Source organism: Maylandia zebra, linkage group LG17, assembly GCF_041146795.1.
Source record: "Maylandia zebra isolate NMK-2024a linkage group LG17, Mzebra_GT3a, whole genome shotgun sequence".
Lineage (NCBI taxonomy): Eukaryota > Metazoa > Chordata > Actinopteri > Cichliformes > Cichlidae > Maylandia > Maylandia zebra.
This window is the reverse complement of record NC_135183.1, coordinates 16754098-16779292: the sequence shown is the minus strand read 5'-3', so window position 1 is coordinate 16779292 and position 25195 is coordinate 16754098. Positions and strand designations below refer to the sequence as shown.

The 25195-nt window shown below is 45.4% G+C and overlaps 2 protein-coding genes across 11 annotated transcripts in view; both read right to left on the bottom strand.

Moving 5' to 3' along the window:
• eps8a (EGFR pathway substrate 8a, signaling adaptor) overlaps positions 1–6681 on the bottom strand; it is a 29315-nt gene extending 22634 nt beyond the window's left edge. For 5 of the 9 annotated variants that reach the window (XM_023152837.3, XM_023152841.3, XM_012922902.5 and 2 more), the window contains exon 1: positions 6475–6681. The gene's annotated coding sequence lies outside the window, so the exon portion shown is untranslated. Of the gene's footprint in view, positions 1–3490; positions 3610–6474 lie in introns of those variants that run through there. The other 4 variants (XM_023152839.3, XM_023152842.3, XM_012922903.5 and 1 more) reach the window with 2 other exon arrangements.
• A 4031-nt stretch (positions 6682–10712) lies between these two features.
• dusp16 (dual specificity phosphatase 16) lies at positions 10713–24891 on the bottom strand. Of its 2 annotated transcripts, none has more exons than XM_004564909.6 (7): positions 24691–24891; positions 16865–17525; positions 16314–16452; positions 14950–15113; positions 14648–14807; positions 14436–14559; positions 10713–13191 (listed from the first exon to the last, which is right to left on the bottom strand). In XM_004564909.6, the coding sequence occupies exons 2-7, from the start codon at positions 17126–17128 to the stop codon at positions 12117–12119; spliced, it is 1926 nt and encodes a 641-aa protein (XP_004564966.1). In that variant the 5' UTR covers positions 17129–17525; positions 24691–24891; the 3' UTR covers positions 10713–12116. The 2 variants fall into 2 exon arrangements, with proteins under 2 accessions (XP_004564966.1, XP_076731571.1); XM_076875456.1 differs by lacking the exon at positions 24691–24891 and adding an exon at positions 22922–23512.
• Between the last annotated feature and the right edge of the window lie 304 nt (positions 24892–25195).

The window sequence follows — 25195 nt, the reverse complement described above, 5'->3', positions numbered from 1 at the left end:
TATTACATAAAATATATAATTAAATAGCCTGGGGCAAATATATCAGCGTTGTCTTCTCACTATACAGACTCTATTTTCTCTTGCGTAAATTTAAAAAAAAAAAAAAAAAAGGAAAGGTTTTTCACAAAGAAACTCCGTCTTGTTGTTTTGCGACATGGTGCTGCTTTACGTGCACCCAGATTTGCAACATGCTTTACAGTAACTCAAAACGATGGATGCGCGACAGGTTGCAGTTTCATGCCCGGACATGCAACAGGACGGCTACACAGGCAGCTCAAGAAGAAGCACTTTTACCGAATCTGGCATTTGGTTATAATTTTTGAAAAACAAAACAAAACAAAAAAATTAAAAGTGAAGGCCACAGCTGTTTTCATTTGATACATTTATATTGCTGCACTAAAATGTATGTTTGTCATTTTTGTGACAGTTCCGTTAAATGTCTCTTCAAAATAAAGTTGGAGAAAAGAAACTTTTCAGAGAATAACTGGAAACGTGGCAATATTGTGGTATATCGTGATATAAAATAATTCATATCGTGATAAATATTTTTTCCATATCGCCCAGCACTACTGGTTTGTGTCAGGAAAAGAAAAAGTTCACTTTGATTCTCGCTGTGAGTCACACCTAAAAGCCCCCTCAGTTACCCACAGTCGTATCAGGCTACAAAAAATAAAATGCCATGTTTATTATGAGTGTACATTATGAATATAGGACGCTGTGATGTCACAAAAATATGGATGTGAGGACAGGTCGGCTTTCAAAGGAACTCCAGCTGTGAATAATAAATGTGTTGAGGTGAGCGGCGGGAGGAGAGGAGAGTGACATGTTAAAGAAAAGAGATGAAGCGGGGAGTCACCAGGCTGATAAGAACGTCCTTGTCGGTCACTCATTAACTGTGTGTTTGATCTGGGAGGCGTTTCCACGCCGACACTGGAAAAACACCCTGCTCGAGCCGCCACACGCTCTGGGCCTCTAGACCTGGAAAGGTCGGACATGAAGCAAGAACCGTGAGACTCCACCCACATAAAAGAGATGACACTGATGTCAGGGTTCAGAAGGTCACCGCAGCACCGTCGGCTTCCCTCCATCTTTACTCCGACAACAAACATCCACCTCACAGCGTTCCACTGAAACAAATTCAGGATCAAACTCTAATACAAGTGAAGGTGGAGAAGAACACACACCCTCAATCCAGTGCTCCGCTCACACTGCATCCATGTTTCAGAGAGAAGACATTTTCTACAACTCCTCCTTTTAGTTTAAATCTCAGAGTTTTTCCCATTTCCTCACTGAGGTTTCTCAGTGCAGATGGTGAACGAACTCTGCTCATCTCTCAGATATTAAACTGCTTGTGAAACAGCTCTGTTACCATGGAAACTGCTTCTGGTGTCTGCCGCTGCCTCACAAACCATCAGCTGACACAGGAGAGCCATCGCCGCCACGTCTCATCCGCTCAATCACAACTTCATCACCGTGCCCCTCCAATTTTCAGTTTTCCAGTCCCTGATCTCAGATGGCGGTCATGAGTCATGTGACTGGCTTCACAGTGAGGAGACATTGATTAACGTCCTCCGATTGGTCTGTAACCCAAATACTGAGCGTGTTCTGCAGCTTCAGCAGGAGGAACAGTTTGATGCCTCAAAGTTCACTTTCAAATCTTTTATGACACGTTTATTTTCATGTTCTCTAGTTTTATATTTTTCTGTAAATTATTTTGACTTCTTTAACTCTTTTCTTTATTATTTTATTTACATTTGTGAGAATTTTTCTTAGGTGGTGTATTATTTTTTTTTTTTTTAAATCAGTTTTCATGACTTTCTTGTAACTTCAATTATTTGCAGTGTTTTGTCTCATTTCCAATTTTATTTAATCATGTCTCTTTAGATTTCCCTGGTTTCTTTTTCTAGCAAGTACCTTTAAAAACATAATTTCATTCATTTATTTCTTCATTTTTTTATTTTATAGTGTTATTTTTAATCAGTTTTTAAAGATTGTTGCAGATTTGAATGTGAACTGTATGTTGAAGAAACACTTTATTAAATAAAAAGGTAAAACAAAAATTGGTGTCAGTGATCGGGTCACTGACACCAATTCGCTCACAGCTCCATCACCTCCGGAAAAGATCCATACTCATCAGCAGTGACCGTGTGGTGCTGACATTGGACGCTGCAGCACGTGTTCGCCAGCTGACCCGCTTTCAGACCCACAGCTGGAGGCACCTTTCCACCTGCAGTTTGCTCAAGAGCAGGTCCGCGAGGGCCGGCGCAGTAAAGGAGGCTAAAAATAATCCTGAGTAATCCTGAAAGTGCTGAAGTCTTCATTCCTGCTCAGAGGGTCACGGTGCCCATTACAGGCGGCCTCGTTACACCGGCTCACAGCAAGGGAGTACCGAGGAGCACACTGCACAGAGTGAGTGGAGAGTGGCTCGTCTCTGTGAGAGTGAGTTTCAGTGAACAAGTGCATCTACAAACACACCGAGCATCATTGACTGACACAGATTGTGGCAGGCACGGCAGCAGTCACAACCATGACCTGCTGACATCATGGAGGTCACACTGAAGGGCGCTTCAAACAGTTTCAGCAGAAACTTCCTCCAGTCAGAGCCACAGAACTGAACTGATCTCAAAGAAGTTCTGAGCTCTGATTACACCTGCCGCCAAACACAAACACGCCCCGTGGGCCTGCTGATTGGTCAATCCACCTCGTCAGCAGGTATTTGAGACAAAAGCGGAAAAGAATAAAGAGGCGTCCACGCCAGCTGAATGAATCAAATGGTTTGATTACCTCTTCAGCATGCCATCGTGTTTGGCAAAGGCCTGATAACAAGCCATTCATTTGATTCGGGTGTGTGGGAACAAGGATGCATCTAAAAGCTGCAGGACGGTAGCTCTCGAGGACCGGGACTGGGCACCCTTGATTTACACCCTGAGGACAGACAGGAAACCTTTGGCACCGTGAGCTGAACCGGCTCAAACTGCCAAACTGCAGCCTCAGAGTGACGACTGCAGCGGATCCAAAAATCGCAGCATAAAAGCAACTTCCTGTTGTCTCCTCAGGAGCTCTGATACAATGTTTTGTGCCACGTGGATCATTCACAGACATTCAGTCCCTGTTTATTGGTCCTAAATTCTGTTCAGGTTAGGATAAACCCCGCCCACTCACATCAGCAGTTCTCTTCGCTTCCATTGGAGGGAGTATCAGTCACTTGTCTGACTGAGGTTTGGGTTTAACAAAGATCTCCTCGGGACTCAAAACATCTGGCTGCAGATGCTGTGATTCATGATAAACTAAGATCGTTGTGACCTGAGACCACCAGTTTGTGAGAGACAGCCAATCACAGGAAGCAGCTTTGAAAGGGAGGAGTTAGAACTTGGAGAGCGGATTATTCTGAATCCAGAAATTGAACCGCGGAATCCTTGCAGCAGACAAACCCACAGACGGCGTCTTCTCAGACCACAAAGCCTCGGTAACAAACCAAGCGAGCACCTACCTGTCCAAGTCGTCCACAGGTGAGCGGAGTGTGAGGTCGATGCCGCAGACGGCTCAAATAAAGCTTCTCTGACTCCAAGCATCATGTGGTGGATTAGCGAGGATCCAGGGCTTGGTGCAGCACCGGGATTCGCTGCAGCAGCGAGTTGGCGTCCAGGATCCTCTGCTTTAAGCCTGACTAATCACTAATGACGGACAGGTGGGGGATAGGGAAGGGGCGGGGCTTCCAACTGACAGGTGGCAGTGGAAACACCGAGTGGGCTTAAAACTCTCAGTTTACTCTGTGCAGAAGAGTCATGCAACACCCAATACTGTTATCAAAACTGGTCGCTAAGGAAATGTGCGGTTTATTTTTGTTTTCTTTTAGAATAAATGACTCATTGTGAGGGAAACGCATCTTATCAGCAGGCCACGCCCACCGCACCCATGGAGATCAATAAAGTTTAATCTAACCTGCAGCAATAATGGGTCCTGATTCATCTGTGGTGCTGACCCGCTTTAAAAATAAAATGTTATTTGTTTCACACAGCTGCTGCCTGATGACATCACACTTCAGTGTCACGATTACTTATTGATCTTCAGCAGCTGATCAACAGAGCCTCTGATTCAGACTCAAAGCTTCTCCTGAAGCTCAGAGTGCAGACAGATCTTCAGTTATTGATCAGTTATTGCTCACAGGTCATCTGGACTGGATCAGAAGTTTGATCAGCAGAGAAGAAGAACCTGGGATTTGTTGATCTGGCATTTCATGGCTTCATAAACCAAATGTGTCCCCATGACTCCTCTTTGACGATTCAGTAGTGTCACAGAAACCAAACACCAGTCTCCAGGCAGGACTTTAATACCTGATGATATCACCGACTCTGATCAGGTACCTAACACACGTGAGCGTGTTGTTGTGTTTCCTTCTTCTGTTGTTGGATCCTCGAGTAGAGCACAGCAAATGTCCTCGGATTCTTCTCACAGAGCTTTGTGCATCGCAGCGCCCCCAACAGGTCAAAGTCTCAACTTTCAGATTCAACTTCCTGTTTCTGAGTACAGTCTCATCTCTGATTGGTCCATGCTGATTGGTCCATGCTGCCCTCCGTGTGGAGGATGGGGCAGGCGGGCCGTGGTGTGCTTCAGTAAATGAAGAGTCAGTCCCTCAGGAGGTCCTGAGCTCCTTTACTTCCTGTCTTTGCTCCTTACGACAGCGTGTGATACCTGGTGTTAGGTGAGACAGGTGAGTCGCAGGTGAAACAGGTGTGCCGACGCCCTTGCCTCCTCTTTGTTCTGCTAAAAATCAGACCGCTGGCTCAGTCCGAAACCCGACTCCCAACCGGCCCCAGTTTCCCATTTCAAAGCCATAATCCTGTAGCAACACCTGGCAGGTACGGTTACATCACACTGTCGTCACAGCAACCACAACACAGCCAAACAGGGAGAGCTCCAGGGAGACGCCCAGAAGATGGGACAGACGTTTTTCACTTTGATCTCAGAGTTCATGGGAAAAGTTTATAAGTGATATCATCATAATGCGTGTTTCCACTCCATTTGTACCTGCTGTTGACATCACACACAGACCCTCATGACAACACGTCCACTGACCCTGGAGTCAGTTATGGTGCACAGTACAGCACAGTTAAGACCCGCTCACCATGGACAAAACCCTCCAACCACCAAGCTGAACACAATCAGAGGTGGAGTGGAGCAGCACAGGCATGGAAACATCCAGAAATATCCTGCGAGGCTCTCAGGAGGATGGCAGGCTGACGATGGTTCCCATGAAGAGCACTGATCCAAGACCAGCTGTGGCCTGCAGCAGCCTGACAGGAAGCCCACATACAAACACTCGATTACACAACCAGCTCAAAGGTCCTCCAACTGTTCAGCTTCAGAGCCCGCTGACCTTTGACCTGCAGGAAAAACAACCCCATCTTCCAGCAGTAAACACACACACAGCTGAAGCAGGTCTGATCACACCTTCTGTCAGAACCACTTCAGTGAAGTAACAGTGACCTAGACGTGACCTCAGAGAGGCTCATTATGGTGTATGGGGGAAGGAGCTTTCTGATAAACATCAGGTGACTGTGACCCGGTCAGGTCACTCACCTAGCTGCTCTGCTCTCGGCAGTGATGGCACGAGGTTCAGTGCACCACATGAATCCAGGTGTTAGCCGGTACCACCGGGAGGAGCAGAGAGCTTCCAGGCCGAGCCGAACAAGTGGAGCACCGGGCAGCCCTGTGCATATAGCCGGGGAGGGTCGCCTGCTGCCTGGGCCGCCTCACACACCTGCCCGCTGACTGCTCGGATCCGCCATCAAAAGCAGGCAGGTGTTTTTATTCCGGAGAGAGCGAGCACCCGGGCGCAGGGAGGAGCTGCCCTTCACCTTCATTTACTATTATGAACACACAGTGTGCCAAACTCCATTTAAGATTCTGTTGATTTAGGAAGAACTGGACTCCAGCCAGAATAAATGAAGGTGTGGGCTGTAAATGAGAAGCTGGGAGCTGAAATGGAAGCTTCCAGCCATTCCGGCGCACACACTGCCCGCTCCTAGCACCTCTATCCGGAATAAACTGGCATTAAAGTTGGTCTTTAGCTCCAGTCACCCATCCACTAAGACTCTTTTGAGACACACCAACAGCAACAGAGAGCGCGGCCATAAAAGTTTAATTTACACTCACTTGAGCCCTGTCTGTGTTTTTGAGTGAAGCCGAACTGAGGCCGAGACACTGGAGCTTCAGGTAAAGAGGACTCGGGTATGTGTGTGCGCGCGCGCGGTCACAGCTTCACTGTGTGTGATCTTTCCGGCGGAATCTGGTGTGGGAGCCCGTGACCGCAGGGCTGCTGCCACAGAGCAGAGGGCAGCTCAGCTGCTCCGGTCCGCAGTTCCACTAAGGTCAGAGGCTCGAAGCCGCTCACAGACCACCACCCACGGCTCAGAGCCGCCGGACTAACCCGGACCTCAACGCCCCCCCTCCGCGGCGGATCAGGAGACTCACCTGCAGGTGCGGCTTCAAAAATCCCGAGGTCACAGAGACATGGCACAGTCCGCGCTGAGAGCTCCGGGCGCTTCACCGGCTCCTGCCTGCACTCTGTGTCTGAATAACTGCACTCCTGTTCGGCTGCGGGAGCTCCTAGCGGAGATTAATCTGCGGCTGACTCTGGATCAGCTTTAAAGCAACGGACCGCAGTAGAGGGCGGTGTGTGCCCTGAGTGAGGACTGACAGGACAGTCTGCCTACTTGACCACGCCTCCTTCACGCCAATCAGGTCGTTCAGTCTGACGTCACTAGCCGTGTCTGGGCCTAAACTCTGCTGCAGGTCCATATATCAAATGATTACTCAGCATTACTGAGAGTTGAAACACTGTCTAAAGTCTTTCATCTTTAATAAAATGATCAGCGTTCTGCTCTACCAGTTGTAACAATTGAGTTTAACATCCAGGCATCCATGAAAACGGAATTTATGACATTTAACGGAGTTAGAAGTTAGCAGGAAGTTAGCTCGCTAGCTTCTATCTAAATACAATATAGCATGTCCTGACTGCGGGGTTTTGGACGTGATAACAGAGCTGTACGTTTGAATTTGTTTCCAAAACCCCGCAGTCAGGACATGCTATATTGTATTTAGATAGAAGCTAGCGAGCTAACTTCCTGCTAACTTCTAACTCCGTTAAATGTCATAAATTCCGTTTTCATGGATGCCTGGATGTTAAACTCAATTGTTACACCTGGTAGAGCAGAACGCTGATCATTTTATTAAAGATGAAAGACTTTAGACAGTGTTTCAACTCTCAGTAATGCTGAGTAATCATTTGATATATGGACCTGCAGCAGAGTTTAGGCCCAGACACGGCTAGTGACGTCAGACTGAACAATCGGCTAATATGAACTAATGAAATAGTTATGATATTGGTAATACAGAGAAATAAAAAACAAAAATAACTGGAAACATTTTATTATCAATATTTTTTTATTGAAGTTACAGTGTGTCAATTTTTCACTAACAGATGTCAGTAGCTGGAGTCTGCTGAGTTTTGTTTTCTTAACCCTCCCAAATCAAGAGCATAATCCTAGCTACGGTGGCTGCTGTAGGACAAAAATGTTTTAATCAGCCAAGAGAGATCAAAGACACTGAATCTAGATTTTACCTCATAACAACTGGCATATTTCTACTACTTTTTAAAAAATACATTATAAACACATTTGAATAATATCAATACTTACCAATAAATCTGGAATAAAACCCAGAAATGTGTCAATTAGATATTTTGGGTTCTCCTCAAAAATGTGGGCTACTGTTCATCTGCAAAGTTGCAGGTTCAGATCTGGCTCGGAGTTTTCCCTCTTGCAAAGGCTGGCAGTGTGTATCTGTTTACTCTGGAGGAGGCTGCAAAACTTCATGAAAGGACTCAGACATAAATAAATGGTAAATGGCCTGCATTTGTATAGCGCTTTACTAGTCCCTAAGGACCCCAAAGCGCTTTACACTACATTCAGTCATTCACCCATTCACACACACATTCACACACTGGCAATGGCAAGCTACATTGTAGCCACAGCTGCCCTGGGGCGCACTGACATGAGTCGATGACTCAGTTATTAAGCTCAGATCCCACTGATAAAAACTATAGGTGAGCTGCTGAGGATATGCTGAACTTTTCTGCCGTAACACTGCTGTTTGTTCCACTGCTGGGCTACGCTAGCTGCTACTAACATCCATTAGCTTCTGTTAGCATCTGTTAGCCCTGTCTATAACACAGTGTAAAAACGTAATTAACCTGTTTTTATATTAGATGGATTTTACATTATTGTGGATTGAATGTTATTAGTGCACCAGTTCAGTGCTCGCCACTGAAAGCTATAAATATCTTAAAAATATTCCAAAATGAGGGACATATTGATTTTTGATCTATAAATGTCTCAATTAACCAATAATCTTCAATTTATTGAGACAGTGCTGATCAGGTCACCTAAAGCTGCCTTCCAGCCTACACTCAGGGAAGAAGGGGGCCCTCGCAGTGATAAGGCAGCGAGGGCCCCCCCTGCTGGGACAGGACACACTCAGCAACAGAGAGGCAGAACCTCTGCCTGCAGTAAAACACCATGGTACTAGTACTCACTAAAAGTATCCGAGTATAGTCAGGACTCTTCCACGTGGCCTGAACCCAGAGATCAGTTTGTTAGCCAGAATCCTCAGGGAGAAGAGCTGTGAATGATGAAATAATGTAATGAAAATAATCCAAAAATCAGTCAATTGTCATGGTGACGACAATGAAAACAGGAGGTCATGTGACTGGAATTTCTGTAAAACCTTTTGTGAAAAGACTCAGAGTTCGTAACTGCGGCTAGCCTTATGCACACGTGTTTGTAAGAGTTTCACCTTCAGGAGGAGAATATCTTAATGAGTCACACAAATATGGCAAATGTGAATTAAAAGTCTGACACACAATTGCAAACTGCACAAAATCTGAAAAATCCTGCCTGTTTTCAAAGAGAAACATTTGTGTGAAACTTTAAAGCACATTGTCAGATCATCTTCAGTTGTGACATCACAATAATTTGCCCCACTTAGTAAATCTGTCCAGTAGTCCGTAAAGTAAAACTTGTCTTATTTTCTTATGTTTTACCTGCTGTGTATAATTCCTTTTCTCCCCTGATGGGTTGAACAGTGACCACACAGAACCTTAAACACACTCTGATCAGTTGTTATAGATCATAATGTTGAGCTCATACAACGTTCTACACGCAGCAGCAGGTCAACAGAAAGCAGTTTTTCTTCCACTGGTGCAACGTTTAAATGTAGCATGTCATTTTAACAGCTGCTGATAAAAACTGAATATGTCAGAAGGTTATGGGTGAAATGGAAAATACTGTTATGTTGAACATTTATATGCTCATTTCTGCTCTGTATTGTCGTTGTCATAAAGGGTGAGATGCTCAGTCACTATGAATTATAGGGTGGTGTCTTCTCCTCCCCTTTCATAAAGGATGGTCCAGCCAGCATCTCCTCTGCTAAAGGAAACAATACAAGAAGCACTGACCCTCCTTTCCTTAGTGTTTTGGAGAACTGGAACAGCTCAGATTATGGCCATCATGCAGATACTTGGCCCGCACCCCATTCTAAGAGCTTCATAAATAGCTGACCCTAATGACTGTGGTCAGGTTTGGACCAATCACAGTGCACATCTGAATCCTGTTTAAACGAGTCAGTGTGGCCTTCATTTACCAGGTGAGTCATTAACAGCCTGTTCCTGGCTGGCTGGAAACAGGGAAGCCTGCTGAGGACATGCAGGTAATGCAGCCAATGCTGACCCCTGCTGGTGAAAGCTTCAGTGGAGGGTAACCTTAAAACACAGTTTCCTGTTTGTTACTGAAGCGTGGGTCACCACAGCCTCAGCATCCAGAGGAGCGGTCATTGACTGGAGCCTTCTGATTGGTCCATCAGCAACATTACCGGTCGCTTTAACTCTTTAAACTGCTCTGGAATAAAACAGCATCATCGACGTTGTTTACTTACAAATCTGCAGGAGGAAAATATTTACATGTAAAATACAAAAACTACATTAAACCTGACTTACAGTACGAGGATGATGAAGCAACGTTTCATACAGATGAAAACTGCATGAAAAAAAACTGAATCATATATTCTGATTTATTTATACTTTTTCTTTTATGTTTTGTACTTTTCAGACTCCCATACAGGAAACACATAAGGAAATAAAACAGGAGTATCTGTTTAATTAATGTATCATTTTTGATAGTGTATAAACGTTTGTTAAAATTTCAAACTGTTTGACTACATTAGATCTATTCATATTTCTCATTTATTGATAAATATGGGAAAAACAATTACAGAAATTAATTTTATTCTACAAGGTGAAATTAGCTGATTATTTTATAATCAATAATTTGTCCACTTTATTTTTATGGTCAATAAATCCAAAGGAAAATGAATATGGGAAAAAAAATGTCGTGTTCCGTACTGACAGAACATTGTGCTAAACATGTTTTTAAAACTTTAAGAATTTATTTCTAAAAACCAAGCTTCACAGATAGAGTTACATCTATGTCAGTGTCTGAGAGCAGGGCTCAGAGGTGTAAATTAGCCTTTGTATGTGTAGTTTCACATCCACTTTAATTACACGTCAGAGCATGTATTTTGTATTTTTTGGCAGTGTTGGTCTTCCATACAGTGTGAGATTAGAAGTTTAAAGATGAAGCAGACAAACTTACACATCTGAAAAGTCATATTTTTTATTCTTTTTAAACACTCTGAATCAAACCAACCTCTATACCACAGTAGTGCAAGATTACCTGTGAATACGTCTGATCACATGACCTGCTGTCCATCCAGGTGAGGCCAGAGATCCCCTCTGATTGCCTCAGAGGACACCTGAGAGTTAACCTGCCAACAAGCTCCTTTGACCCCCCCCCCAGAGAGTCTTGGCAGTCTTTGTTTCACTTCCTGTCGTCAATCACAAGGTCCAAGTGTGGCAGGAATAGCCACCACGGCAAAACACATAGGCGATGTCTGACATCAGTGTATTGATTTAACGTCCCATGAACCAACTATTCCCAATGTACTAATGTCAGAAAACAGAAAAAATCGTTCCAAAGCTGACAGGCTGCAGTGAGTACTGCCTCCGGTGGAGGTACTGATTACTACAGCCACAATTTTCAATCACGAATTGATTAGAAGTGAAAAAAAAAGTTTAAAGTGCGAGTCCCTCAGACAGGTCTGCACACGACATGTTAAAGCAGCGGTGAGTGTTCAGTCACAGCAGCTCTCTGATTCGACGCATTTCAGCATTTCCTGTTTTTAAACTGTTGGAGTGACGTTTTGGCCCTTTAACGAGTTACCACAGCAGCACGGACATGTTAACCAGTTCCCAAAGTGCTTCTTCCAGACCTCATATCCTGATATTAGCTCAGAGGTCACGCCAACCTATGGTTCTAACCCACCCTATGGATATGCCCACGTAAAGCTGCAGTACTCTCTCAAGCCCCTGCCACCAGATAAACACAGATGAGCTTCATCACAAACTCCTTCACCACTCGGCAGCCATCTTGAAACGCATAAAGGCACTTATTAGGCAGTTACTGTGGAACATGAAGGTCAGGGAACAATCAGACTGGTCAGAGGTAGAGTCAGGTCAGGGGTCAGATTTATTTGACCTGACAGATTACGCTGTACAGATGATGTCAAATATGTGATTGGAAGGCCAATCTCCGATCACACTGAGTGGATCGTTGTGGAAAGCAGAAAGACGATCATTACTGTGACAAATTAGATTAAAGCCAACCGCTCAGAGGCGTTACCAAGATGGCTGCCGAGCTGTGAGACCACTCAGATGGTCTGACCTTCATGAAAGGTTGTTACCCCAGCAGAAACCTGCCATTAGACTCAGCTGTCATCGATTAAGAGCTGCTACACTACCTGTATGCCCCTGAATGCCGCTCACACAGGAAGTTCCATCACCGTGAATCAGACCCGATCGAGTCATAGCTGGTTTGATTTATTCGACTTTTACCTGCATTTAAAAACCATTCAACTGCTGGCTTCGTCCCCTCCTTGTCCTCCACTGTCAGGGTCGGCCCTGACACAACACGGAATCGTTGGTTTGTGTTGCGTGTGTGAACTCACGACACCTCGATGACCTCCATACTGCCCGAGAAGCTTGATTGACTCCCCGCCGTGCCCATTTCCTCGCGGGAGCGGCTGTCCGCCATCCCATCTCCAAACTCCATCTGGCAGCTGCGCCGCTTCAGCTGCTTCTCAAAGCTGCTCTCTTCGTGCCAGCTCCTCCTCGAGTCACCGCGGTCATGTGTCCGCTGCCGCCGCCGTACCGCCTCCAAGCCGTGATTGCAGCTGTACGCCGTGAAGCCGCCGCCGCTCAGGATAGCCGATGTAGAGTAGAAGCGCGTGGACTCTGAGGAGAGGTACCATCCACTGGCCAAAGAGGAGGTGGAGACGGTGACAGGGCCCAGTAGGATGTCCGAGTGCCAGCCCTTCAGGGCGCTGCCACCTCCTGGTTTGGCGAGGTGCTGCTGGCTCCGTGAGAGGCCGAACAGGAAGCTGGTGGCGTTCTCCTCCATGCTCCCGCTCCGGTGCAAGTGGTGGGAGCAGTTGGTTGGAGCGGCGGGTGGCTTAGCAAAGCCGCTGGAGGCCGATGACACCGCTGGCTGCGGGCTGCCTGCCTCCTCCTTATCAGGGCTCTGCTCCGGCGTGGACTGCTCTGAAACCTCCTCCACTGGCGAGAACTGGCAGGGTTTACTCGTTGTCTCTTTGAAGGATGGCGGCTTGTAGAAGTCATTGCTGTCCCCCGACCCGCTGTGAGGCGCGAAAACTCGATGGGTGCCGCCCCCGCCAGGCTCGCCATATGACTTGATGTCCAAAGAGAAGGAGCGTTTCAACCGGGCACTGTCTTCTGAGCCGTCGGCGAGCTGCAGGCCACTCAGAGCCTGAGCCAGCAGGCGCTCCTCGGGGGCATTGGCTAAAACGCACGGCAGGGTCAAAGGTTCCAGCAGTGTCACGCCGGGCGTTGGGACCGCATCCTCAGGCTGAGCGCAGGCCTCGCTGCTGGGCTCCGGAGGATGGAGACACTTGGGTTTGGCGTCCGTACCAGGAGGACTTTTTATCTTCTTCTCAAAGTCCAGCAGCTGACCCAGGAAGTTAAAGTTGGGCGAGATAGTCGGCCGCTTTTCCTTCACAAACCTGAATGAGGAAGAGAAACAGGAGCATGACTATGGACAGGAAGCAACACGACAGGTTAATGAGGATCAAACACTTACGGCTGTCAGCATCATTCAATACCAAACATGCGCACATTTAAAGTTTGCATTATTAGGGGCGTGGCTTCTGACTGACAGGTGGAGGCTGACACATGCAGCTGTAGCTGCTAGCCGTGTTTGTTAGGGATCGTCCTAGTGACTGTTTCTTAGTTGAGAAAAAAACAAGATGAACCGACTCGTCTAAAAGTAAATATTCAATAAAAACAAATGCCGCTTAATGACAAATTATCATCTGAAAACTAAACTGCGCACAAAAATCAGCCATTTTCTTCTGCTTATCTGGAGTTGTCAGGGGAGCCCAGACCTCCCTCTCACCACCTCCTCCAGCTTAGACTGAATGAATGACTGAACTCCTCACACTATCACAAGGCAGAGTCCATCCACTCCTAGGGGAAAGCTAATTTCTGCCACTTGTGCCTTCAATCTAGTTCTTTCACCTTTAAAAGAACTAACTACAGTGTTAACAAACATCATGCCGAGATTAACTGATACATGGTGTTTCTCGGGCAGCACGGTGGCACGGTCGGTAGCACTGTTGCCGCACAGCAAGAAGGTCCTGAGTTCAATTACACCATCAGGCCTTTCTGTGTGGAGTTTGCATGTTCTCCCTGTGTTTGCGTGGGTTCCCTCTGGGTACTCCAGCTTCCTCCCACTGTCCAAAGACATGCAGTTAGTGGGGATAGGTTAACTGGTTAATCCAAATTGCCCATAGGTGTGAATGCGGGAGTGAATGTGAGCGAGAATGGTTGTCTGTCCCTGTGCGTTAGCCCTGTGACAGACTGGCGATCTGGGCCCCCCGCAACCCTGAAAAAGGATAAGCTTGGATGGTGTTTCTCACCAACAATGCTCCAGCTGGTGGCGTCTGACTAATCCGCCCAACTATATAGCTGCTGTGAGGCTCGTGTACTAACAGAGTGTCTGAGCTCCAGATTCTATGCAAACATTACGTGGATGTAAAATAAATGTCTAAACTTGTCTCTGGTTGCTTGTTGGGGCTTCAGAAGCCTTGTCAATGGCTGACTGATGACTACAACCTGGTTATGTTCAGAGTTCAGTGACCTCTGATGACATCACAGGGGGAAGAACTCAGAAAACTGAGCATTCAAACATTTTAAACTAACAAACAGACTTGGTCCCAGGTCAGATTCAGAAGTCCTGACTTCTCACCTGTACGCCTCGTCCAGTGACATGTCCATCCTCTTCATGATGTAGGCGATGGCGATGGTGGCCGAGCGGGAGATTCCAGCCAGGCAGTGGACCAGGACTCGGGCGTTGGAGGCTTTGGCCTTCTCTGAAACACAACAAAGTTCAGACTGAGCAGAGAGCAGTAGGGTCTGGTTTATTCAGTCACACAAGAGAGGTGGGCAAGTGATGCTGACCTATGAACTCCACCGAGCGATCCAGCCACGGCAGGATCTTCTCACAGAACGAATCGTTGACGGGGACTCGGAGGAAGTGGGAGTCTGGGATGAAGTCTGGTTTGGGGCAGGTATTGCTGGCGTTCAGGACGTAGGCAATGTCGTTCTGTTGTATCAGGTCCTGGAAAACAAACACAGGTTTGGATCAGAGCCGGACCAGAGAGGCTGGACCCCAAGAAGAGAGAATTTAAAAAAATAAAATACATTTTTTTTAAAAAAGCGTTCGGGGGCAGGGCTGTGATGTGGGGGTGGTGCTGTGTCACCTTGTTGAGGACATCCCTCTGACAGCCCAGGTACAGGTGAGGCAGAATACGGGTCGGCCCGATGTTGGTGACGGGCAGGCAGGGTTGAGAGATGCAGGAAGGAACCAGGGTGGACTTCCCCTCACAGAGACCAGGAAAAAGGTGAGAGAACTCGGAGAACCCACCTGAGACCACACACACACACACACACACACACACACACACACACACACACACACACACACACACACAGTCAGCTGACAGTGAAATAATGAGGTCAACAGCTGTGCTTCCTTCCGGCAGGAATCAGACTGAATCTTTGTCTCTGCTCGACTCAAACATCCTCATCACCTGTTGCCAGGCAACAAGCCAGAGCATCGATGTTCTGCAGCCTCCTTTGGAAACCGATTTATTTCCAGCAGAAAGTGCCAGGTGAGTCCAGCTATTGATCATGTAAAGAAAACGTTCTGATCTATAACTACACCTGTGATCATGATTGTACACAATCCAAAGACAGAACCTGAAAGATGTTCACACAGTTTTTAACTGAGGCCCAAACACTCCTGGTTTAAATGTCCTGGTACTTTTAAAAAAATAAATAAATACATTTAATCAATTAAATTCTGTTACAATTTTTTTAAGTTTACTGACTGATTTTTGACTTTTTTTAAAACTTTTTTCAATTTTTTATGATTTGTGTTTTTTCTTTTATTTTTAAGCATTTCTTTTACATTCTTATTTTAATTTTAAAAAATTAAATATTCTGTGTTTTTGTAGCTAATTTTAACAGCTTGTCTGTTTATGGATTTAAACATAGCATATGAGCACTTCCTGCTCACATGCCTGTCTGACTCAGTTCGCTGGCGGGCGTGTTTTGTGATCCTCGGCGCTGATGAAGACTCTGGTCTCCCAGTGGAAGTGGCTGTTGTGTAACTGAAACCTCAGAGCTAGCACTTTGTTTGGTTTTTCTGATGTGAGGGTGGAGCCACCGTGCAGCATTACATCATCGTTACATAACGCCACACTCAGTAGAAATAGCTGCAGGCAGCTGCAGCATGCTCGCTCAGAGCTAGAGCCGATCAGAAATCAATAATCTGATCGGTTCCTTCCCATTAGCTGCTGCCATCTCACTTTAATCACCTTTAACGAGTGTAAATGAGGTTTAATGGCGTCGCAGAGACGTCCAGCAGGTAGCAGCCGCTCGCTTTCAGAGGTTTCCTGTTTAAACTTAGATTACAGCTGCATGCCAGAGTCAGAGGCTCAAGATTCATCGTCATGACTCGGTGAACCCGGTGAACTGCTCACCCCCCACAGTTAAACGTTCCCTACAGGCCACACTCTGAACTTTAGTTATGGCAGAGCGACGCGGGTGCAGGGAGGCTCACCTGAGAGCAGGTGTACGGAGGGGAAGCTCCTCTCCAGTTTAACCAGCAGGACACTGATAAAGGACTCGGAGCTCAGAGCGGCTGGGTCGGCAGAGCTCTGATCGTACACCACCACCTCCTGATCGGCCTGCAGTTCCAACTGCAACACAGATACACAGGTACATCCAGGATCAGGAAAAGAGAAAATAAATCTGCACATAATAATAAAGGATATTGAGCTTGTAAAAAAAATAAATAAAAAATTCCCATCAACTTGAAACTAGAAACAATGCCTCAGTGAGCATGTGCAGATGAATGGCAAATCATGTCAGCATGACCCAACAACTCCACTCACCACATCAGGCACGGTCACGTCTGACTCTGAAAACATTGCAACAGCACTTAAAGCGACAGCTGTGTCCATCTTTTATATACAGTTTGTGACACAGTGACCAGTCATTTGTCCCCTGGCCTGCTCCGTACTTTAACCTAACGCATCGTTCTGAATCTGAGCCGTATTCTAACCACACCGGAGCAGCCCCCACCCTCCCACCACCACCACCACTACTCACCTTCTTTTTGGCTGAATGCTGCAGCAGCTCGGCAATCTGCACCTTGTCCTGCTGCAGCCTCCTCTTCATCAGCTTGGAGCAGTTCACGTTTACGGCCTCCAGGATGTGGGAGGTATTGTAGTCAACGAAGGGCCGGCTGTCAATCAGCACCACCCGGTCCAGCGCCCCCTCCAGCAGCGCTACCAGAGCTTCTGGCCCGATAGGGCGCACAATCCCGGGCCTTGCCATACCCAGTCCAGTCCGCGACCCCACACGCTCACACATGTGAGCTGCCTCCTCTCACTTCCCTACCACCCCCCCACCCCCCTCCCTGGTAGTAATCCTCCTCCTCCCCCCCTCCTTGTGGGCGTCCCGGCCGGCAGTCCAGCACAGTGATGCAGTCTGGCCAAGAACCTCAGAGGATGAAGAGCTCCATTGTGTCGGCCGGGTATGATGTCATCCCGATGGCAGCCCCAGAGAGAGAGAGAGAGAGAGAGAGAGAGAGAGAGAGAGAGAGAGAGAGAGAGAGAGAGAGCCAATCCCAACTGTGTGTGAGATGGTGGTTCAGAGTGTGTGTGTGTGTTCAGTCCATCAGTGTGTGTGTTTGCAGCGAGGGGGAGGGGCTTTCATTCACTCCAACAGCCGTCTTTTCTCCTGATGACATCACTCTGAGTTTTAAAATCTGAAACACAAACAGAGTCAGAGTGAGTCTGCATCACAGTCGCTTCAGAAACATTCAACGACGCCACGCCAAATCAGGACAAACCTTATTCACACAGAAAACCATGACCGTGAGACAGGTGGGTCAGGTTGTCCGGCACATCAGGATGACACAAAACACATCGCGCCCAATTTCACTAAACTTTATAGAGAGCCTGAAACATGAGCAGAGGAAGGAGCTGGAGAGTTACGGCGCTGTTCTCATTGCTTTCCTGAAAACCGTGAAAAAGAGACGTGCGTTTTGGAGTAGGGCTGCTCGATTATGGCAAAAATGATAATCACGATTATTTTCACTGAAATTGAGATCTCGGTTATTTGACAATATTTATTTAACCCTTTAAGACCTACCATAGAACCAAGTCCGCCAGAGCTAATATTATTTATTTATTTATTTGTTTTTGTTTTTTTACATGCTGTAGTGCCATTTTTGGGAGCATTTCAAGTTGCTATACAGCAATACAACTGTTATAGCCCATATTTTAATAATATGTATGCATTAAGTCCATGGTAATTACATTAATTACAAAAAAGTGCAATAAACTACAAAAAAATTGAAAATCGTTTTTGTTTTTTTACATATATTTCTACTTGGGGAAATTTAAGAGGCTTATCCCTCAAAACTTTAAATACAAAAAAGTTGCAAAAAATAGTTTCCCACCACAGGAAATTTATTTTGAGTGTCTTCATAGTTTTATTTTGGAGATACAGCAATTTTTATATAATGCAGGAAAAACAAAAAACAATCCTATGATGCAAATTTGCAAAGAAAACAGCACGTGCATCAAAATAAACTATTTCCAGCAGTGCAATTTGAGTTCTAAGCATCCCAGAAACTATTCAGAAAAGTATATAGTCAAACATGACTTATAAAAACACCAGTATAGGCTTTTAAGGCCTACAAGTAAAAAAACTACATTTTCCGCGAAAATGACGTCACTTCCGGTTTCGGACAGGAAATGGCGGGCATGAGATAGTTCACGTTGACTTCATTTTCATTGTTGGAAGTGTTACGAACAGCTGATCGGATCGGCAAAGCGTGTTTCTGGAATATTATGTTTTTGTTCCTGCAAGCGCTTTTTGTGCAATTTTTGCAAAGCTATATGTGGAAGGAAACCGTGACCGAGGACAAGCTGATGGCATAAGATGTAAGTACAACTCCTCTGGTTTCATATGCAAAACAAATTATTGCGCTAGCTTACACGGTTCCTGTTCTACAGGGATTTAAAGGGTTAACAATAACAATGTATTGAATAATGACTTTAAAAAAATAATATAAAATAGTGTGCAAATACTGATAACAGTGCAAATGTTTGCAATATAAAAAATAAATGAAAAATGTAAACATCTATATTTAGTGAACTTTGCAGTGTTGCTCTGTGGTGCAGCTACGACACCGTAGCAAAGTTTACACACTATGTCTACTTGATCCACGTCTGACTCCGCAAACCCATAATGTTTCCACACCACTGAAGTTTTTTTTTTTACCTCTCTTTTCAACCAATGGCAGTCACTCTCCTCTCCAAATAACTTCTGCTTAGCTTTCCGAGCTTCCCTTGGGTCCTCTTAATTGTTGTGACGTGTGTTCGGAATGCAGAGCAGTGCGCTTGATTTGCCACACGGAGCAGCGCGAGAGTAAAGCACGAGGGAGGGGCTAATAATCGGCTCAGTCATTTTTAATGATCGTTGAAATCCCAGATCGTAATCGTGATTAAAATTCGATTAATTGAGCAGCCCTATTTTGGAGTGGGCCTTACAGTCAGTAATAAAGATTTAAATCAGTTGTTTGTTGGGAGGAGGTACACTACATGCAGGTGATCTCACCTTCCAGCTGAAAATAATTATCAAATAACACCCTCATACTGAGCTGTGTAAGAAATCAGCGATGCAGTGGTTTCTGTGCTCGAGCTCGTAAAAGTGTGACGAATGATTGAGCTGCTTCTTTGAGCTCAGGTGTTGAAGCACTTATCTGCACAATCTCACACACACACACACACACACACCTTCATACATCAAATTACTTTTTGCACAGTGTTCAGTTTTTTGCACAACCCACTGTCATTGTTGCACCTTTCAATTGCACTGTCTTGTGTCTGTATCGTTCTATTCTGTCTGGTGTTGCACTGTGTTTGTTTTGTTTTTTGCAATTTTTGCACAATTGCACTTTATGTAGTCCTGTGTTGATTGTCTGTTATATGTAGCACCATGGTCTTGGAGGAACACTGTCTCGCTTTACTGTGTACTGTACCATTGCACATGGTTGAAGTGACAATAAAGCCACTTGACAACTTGATCCAGCTGTGCAGGTATGACAGAAGCTGGTCTCAGGATGACTCACAGCTCTGCACCAGGACACTCCCTCATGCTGTAAAAGTTAGAGCCGAAAAATCCCCAAACTTGTTGCACCTTCTCCTCAGAGTGGGACTTAGTTGCTTGGCACATCTGTAAAGGGTCCTGCTGCTTCATTTTAGTGATGTCACCGAGGTTCAGCGCACAAGTGGTCAACCGTTAAACTCGCGGTCCCAGCCAAAGGAAAGTGAAACCATCCACCTGGGATAGATGGAGTGGTCCCAGGTCTCTACAGCTGCAGATAACACAGCGGAGAGCAGGAATCCCAAATCACCTTCACAGGTAACTGTAAGCAGGACTGACCCGTATACAGCCAGGAGACCCAGAAAAAGTCCCCACATTTTATTTCCTTCTGTCGGCGGCACCACATTTAAAACATGTTAACGAGACGGAGGCAACGCTGTAGCTCCACAGACTCACCAGCATCTCTGGAATGGCTCGAACTTTGCTGGACTGTTGATGAATAAATTTATGTGAGATGTAATTAAGACACTTTATCAGAGGGAAAGTGTGACTTTAGACCAGGGGTGTCAAACTCGCAGCCCTGGGTCCCCTTGCAGCCCACGTGTTGTTGAATTTAATGTTAAAATAAGTTCTTTAAAAAGCAAAAAAAATTTTAATATGAAGGCAATATGAGCAGAGAGCACAAACATGTTTAAGGATTGACTGTGTTAGTAAGAACGTTATTTGTAAAGAAAACACCAGCAGTCAAAAACTAATGTGTAAAGTGTAAAAACTAATGTCTGTCTTATTTTGTTAAATACGAACAAAATTATAGGAGATGTGCTGCCATGTGTTTGGCCAGAAAGAGAGTAACAATTTATTTATTTGGTAGTTCATTGTAAGGCTTCAGTTAGTTAAGAGTGAGGGGGAAAACAATTGTGTTCACGTTTTCAGTTTTGTCTTTTTATACAATATTTGAAATCTAAAAAACAAACAAACAAAAGACACTACATTTTTGGAAATATTTGTGGGTGTTTTCCTGTTTGTTTGTTTTTTAGTACTACTTGAAAACACTAAAGTGAGCTTCAGGTCATTTAAGTTTGAGACCCTTGCTTTAGACACTCGAGCCTGACATCAGCTGCACAATTTTAGCTTATAACCAGCTGCTGCTGTTTAGCTGGGTCGCTGTCAGCTGTGGGGAGACGTGAGGGTCACATGTCTGAGCAGCTGACAACGACGAGAATATATGAGCACGTTTATCTTTGTTTTCATGTGTTAGACTTCACTCAGGAGAAGCTTGAGGAGAAAGAGGATGAGGTGGAGATGAGACTGATAAAAGTGGTACCTGTGATGGTTAAATGAAACCAATGATTGAAGGAGTGTGGACAGTGGTTGCAGAGCTGTGATGGTGTTTAAAGAGTTAACATGTCCACAGTGAGCTGCACACACAAGACTGCAGCTCCAACATCAACCTTCAGGTGTGTTAGCATCACGTCCACATTAAAACGATTGTGTAAACTACAGCCATCCCTCCAAAGAGCACTGACCTACATTCCCCCCCGACAGAACGGATGGTTTATGTGGAGGAACTGAATTAGCGCCTGCAAGGAGGAATGTAAAATCAAGAGGAGACCAGCCTGGAGCCATGAACCAGGAAGAAAGAGGACGATTGTGTTTTCTGGAGCCTTTAAACAGCAGCTGGAGCTTCTGGCTGTGTCTCCAACATCAGGTTCCACTTCAATCCAATAATTCGGATCCCGCTGATGTTTTTCCAAGCCAGGACATTCCTGCTCTGACACCCGATCTGTCAAATTACCGGCTACGAGCCACAGGAACAGATGGCATCACGGGCACCGGTCTGCAGAAATGCCTCGACTCAAATCACCTGCCAGCCTCCTGCAACATCACACACTGAGCTCAGGCGGCATGCCGGAGTCACGTGACCCACCGTCGCCATGACCATTAATCTTAATTGGAACCCACCTATAAAACTTTCATGTTAAACATGAACCCCTGCGGCAGGAGATCTGTGACAGGAAGTGAGGTGACCAGGCGCCTTGTATAACATCACTACTGCATTTAGATTCAGAGAGACAAACAGGCTGCTTGGTCGTCCTTCTGACTCAAAAACCTAAAAATAGCCCTGGAGTGTTATTAAGCCGATGTCACTGTCACTAAAGCAGAAAAACAAAAATAATCTGAGTGGTGGGCGCTCACTGAGTACTGACCTCCTGTCAGAGTTTGGTTTTCTCTGGAGGCTCGAGCTCTGAGTCATGATGATTTTAGTCTGAGGGCGAGCGCCGGCCTCGTCCTCAGCTCTACACCACAGGTAAGAGTCCAGGTAGAGGCTGTTATCAGGTGTAACAGAGCGGTGAAGTCGGGCCTCTGAGACACAGAGAGCCCTCATCTTCAAACACCATCAGATAAAGAGCGCTGCCACTTCCTGCTCCTCTGCGCCTCTACATGTGACAGGTGCGCTCAGAGTTTGAGCTGACAGTGGAGACCGGTCAAAGGTGAATGACCTGAGGTTAAAAGCAGCCAATCACAGGACTTTAGCCCTGTGCTGACATCACACACAGACAGGTTAGACTCCCGCTGTGCTCACCTGAGCCAACACTCTGAAAATGACGCTGGAGTGTCGACCAATCACCCGGAGGCAAGCATTCAAAATAAGAAGCTGGTAAAAAGGTGGGTGGGGCATGCTGCAGCAGATTGTTTTAACTATTAATTATAATAAAAAATTTTAAAATGAGGCTTCCAAATCCACCACAGAGAGGAACTTGTGGTTCAGCCCCAACACATGATCAGCTCATTGTGCTGAAGAGGAAGTAAACCAGTGCTGTGATGGCTATAAACAACACCATGATTGAGCGTTTAATTGTAATTGGTGGAAACGCTGTCAGCAGCTGGCCGTCACCCTGACATCACTTCCGGTTCCCTCAAGGACACTGATCAGGCTTCACCACCATCCTACTGACCTGCATGACACTTAAATTTCCTCACTGAGCACACTCACTAAACGTAAACGCATAAATAAAAATTATTCACTGCTCTGGTCATGTGACTCACCGGCTCTAAACTGACACCTCTCAGCATCAGTGCAAACGTTTAAAAACAAACCACTGAAAACGGCGAGGTTTTCCTCTCCTGAAGGAAACACACAGATAATAAGTGAGTTAGCTGGGTTTCATTTACCTGACAGTGCTTATGAAATAATCTAACACAGGTTAGGCTGATAAAGGTCCACCCTCACAGGTGAGTATTGATTACTGACAGATTGATTATTGGCAGCTTAAACCATCAGTTTTCAGTTCCTTTAGACTGTTATTACCACTGAGATGAACCACAATTGTTTTATTTCATTAACTCTGTTCCATCACAGTCTGGATATCTGTAAGAACACAGACTCTCAGGGGACTGTCTGGACCGGTATAGCTGTACAGTACACACCTACAGCAGCCGGCTAGGTTGATCTAACCCTGCAGTATTTCAATCCAAAGTTTTATTATTGTACAGGCTGTGTGGACCCTCTGATGCTCATATTATCCTTCAGTATGTTGATCATGCTTATTTGCTGCCTGCGTTTGTACTGACAGTGTGCAGAGATGATGCAACAGAGACGGTTCTCAAATTTAAATGTCAAACCTTCTTCTGAAGTCTGAAACGTGACTCTGAGGTCAGATCACTCAGAGAAGTGTGAGCTTCATTTACTCAGCTTACCTGATTCACACACCTAATGGTCACCTGTTAACTTTGTAATAACTTATTTACAGTTGGATGTTTATTTCACTTAAAAAAAATAATGGAACATTTCCATTAAATATATTATTTATATTTAAAATAAATGTACCTTTAACTTTAAGGACATTTAGTAAGGGAAGTCTAGTGTGTGCTGTTAAAAGCATGCTCAGCAGTTTAAAGGTTATCTGAGAGTCTGAAGGGTGCTTCATTTATCAGACATTAATATAAACAAATAGGCTTTATCTTTTATTTTAGGAGGTTTGGGCAGATTTAAGGAGAGCTTAATGTTTACAGCTCTGTCATCGGTGGTGTTCAGGGTTATCTGAGTGAATCACGAGGAGATTAATGCTCATACTTTACCTTTGAGGAAGTTTCACCATGTTTAAGGAAGACTGGTCAAAATGAAATTGAGATGAGCAGATAAAGAGTTTCTGCGGTAATAAATGGATATCTGCCTGCATAGACTGAGTTAGTTATTATTTATAAGGATGTTAATACACATACATAACGCTAGTTTTCATTTTAAGGAAGTCCTGGCATATTTAAGGGAACTTACAGGCACTGGAACTGTAATATGAGCTAATATGAGTGGTGTCAGCAGAGTTTAAGGGTAATTTAAACAAATAAGTAAATTTACTATTATTTAAAAGGACATTACTACCCACAAATATTGTTCTGTCTTTATTTTAAGGCAGTTTCGGTATATTTTAGCGCAGTCACAGACGGTCTAATACGAGCTAACCTGTGCTGTTGTAGTGTGAGTTTGATTTAAGGGAGGCCTGGCTGCTGTTGGAGGCTCCTCGCTGGTTCTGGGAGCTTCGGGCGGTGTGGGCGACATTTCGGATGTTACGTTGGCCGTTTTATAACTCTCTCAGCCCGCTGCTCTCTCACATTTTATCGGTGTGTCTCCGCGTTCTGACCGCCACTCCGGCTCACCTAAAAAGAAACCGACGAACAGCGACGTTTTCCCGCTAAGTTCCCCTCAGACGCGGGGTTAGCCCGGGCTGACACACGGAGCGAACTTTAACTTTAGGCCCGGTAACGGAACTTCAGCCGCCGCTCGGTCACTCTTGAACCAGAAATTTTGGTGAACTCACCGTCTGAAAACTCGACGTCAGAGTCCGGACAGCAGCTCCTCCGACCCGGCTGGACAAACCGGGGGAGTCCGCCTGGTGTACCGGAGAGGACGGGTCGCAGAGGAGAGCAGAAGCGGCGGAGGGACTCGGTGAAGTCCTGGTGCTGCCATAGAACGATGAGGTCACCGCGATAAAAATAACAGCATGGCGTCATCGTCAGAGCTGCTCGGCTCGGCGCAACGGGCTCTTAAAGGCGCAGGCAGCGATGCAGTGCGCACGCGCAAAGTACTGCCTCTGGAAAAGCCCGAGAGTGCTGTGTCCTGCAAAATATAGTGTATATACTGCAAATTATATTGCGAAATATACTGCAAGTTATACTGTAAATTATACTGCCAAATATATTGCAAGATATACTGTACAATATATTGCGAAATATACTGTATATACTGCGAAATATACTGTATATACTGCAAATTATACTGTGAAATAGACAGACAAGTTCACTGTACAATATACTGCAAAGTGT